This window comes from Frankliniella occidentalis, unplaced genomic scaffold (genome assembly GCF_000697945.3).
Source record: "Frankliniella occidentalis isolate FOCC.00 unplaced genomic scaffold, Focc_3.1 Scaffold76, whole genome shotgun sequence".
In the NCBI taxonomy this organism is placed as follows: domain Eukaryota; kingdom Metazoa; phylum Arthropoda; class Insecta; order Thysanoptera; family Thripidae; genus Frankliniella; species Frankliniella occidentalis.
Window position 1 is genome coordinate 946,185 of NW_026267206.1, and position 963 is coordinate 947,147.

General features: G+C 63.9%; 1 protein-coding gene across 1 annotated transcript in view; it reads right to left on the bottom strand.

Moving 5' to 3' along the window:
* The window catches only part of LOC113206901 (uncharacterized), an 86,089-nt gene that overhangs the window by 7,240 nt on the left and 77,886 nt on the right, over window positions 1-963 (bottom strand). Inside the window, exon 6 of the mRNA XM_052268757.1 lies at window positions 314-529. Coding sequence (XP_052124717.1) covers window positions 314-529 — 216 coding nt within the window. The remainder of the gene's footprint in view (window positions 1-313; window positions 530-963) is intronic.

Sequence of the window (963 nt, forward strand, 5' to 3'; positions counted from 1 at the left end):
GAGAGAGAGAGAGAGAGAGAGAGAGAGAGAGAGAGAGAGAGAGAGAGACGGATGTGTGGGGGTCTGCGGAGAGATAGGCAAGCGCGAGGAAAGTTCAGCGCTCGACAGATTTATATCCCTTGTGTGAGTGAGGAGGGAGGGCAGAGTGAAGAGCGCCCGCCGGGTAGGCCGCCCCGTTAAGCACGGGTGCGCAGCGGGTGTGCCTACCTCCCAGGCGGCCCCGGGGGAAGGGATCTCTGCTACAACGCCGCATTATTGTTTTAGGAGGACGCCGATTTATTGTAAAAGATATTTGTTTCCAAATTGTACTCACCGTCCTCGTTGACGATGGTGATCTGCTTGCCCCGCGCCATGCTCTCCCGCACCTGGAAGTACCTCATGCCCGCCGAGTAGAAGGTGGTGGGCATGATGTGCTTGAGCACGAGAGCGCGCGCCCCCGCCCGCTCCGTCGTCAGCCTGGCCAGGTCGGCGTCCTTGAGGCCCTGGAAGGCGCGCTCCGTCGGCGCGAACACCGTGTACGTCTTGCCCCCTGCGGCGGCGGCCGCGCAATAAAAGAAAAAACAGAAACAAGAAACAACCACATTAATCGCGAGCGGCAGGATACAGGTCAGTGCAGCGGGGCCCATCTCAGACATGTGGGCCCCGCGTCCCAGTTCCGCTCCGCATAACACAGACACAGGAAGCTCCGCAGTGGGCCCCCGCAGCCCCCATAGCGCACTACTGGCTCGGGCCCCCTGGGGGGCAGAAGGGCAGACCGCGGCACGTGGTGCATCCGTTGCGCAACGCAGCGACCTGGACCCCCTCGGGGCGCCGTGTCGGGGGCGCGGCGGTGTCCAGCCCATCAGCGGCTCGACCTCCGCCCCCGCGCACCACGCTCAGCGCCCGACGACCGCAGGGGTCTGCAGGTCCATCCGGCAGGTTGACGTTGACGTGTCGACCCCAGGTTGACGGCGGCCTGATCTA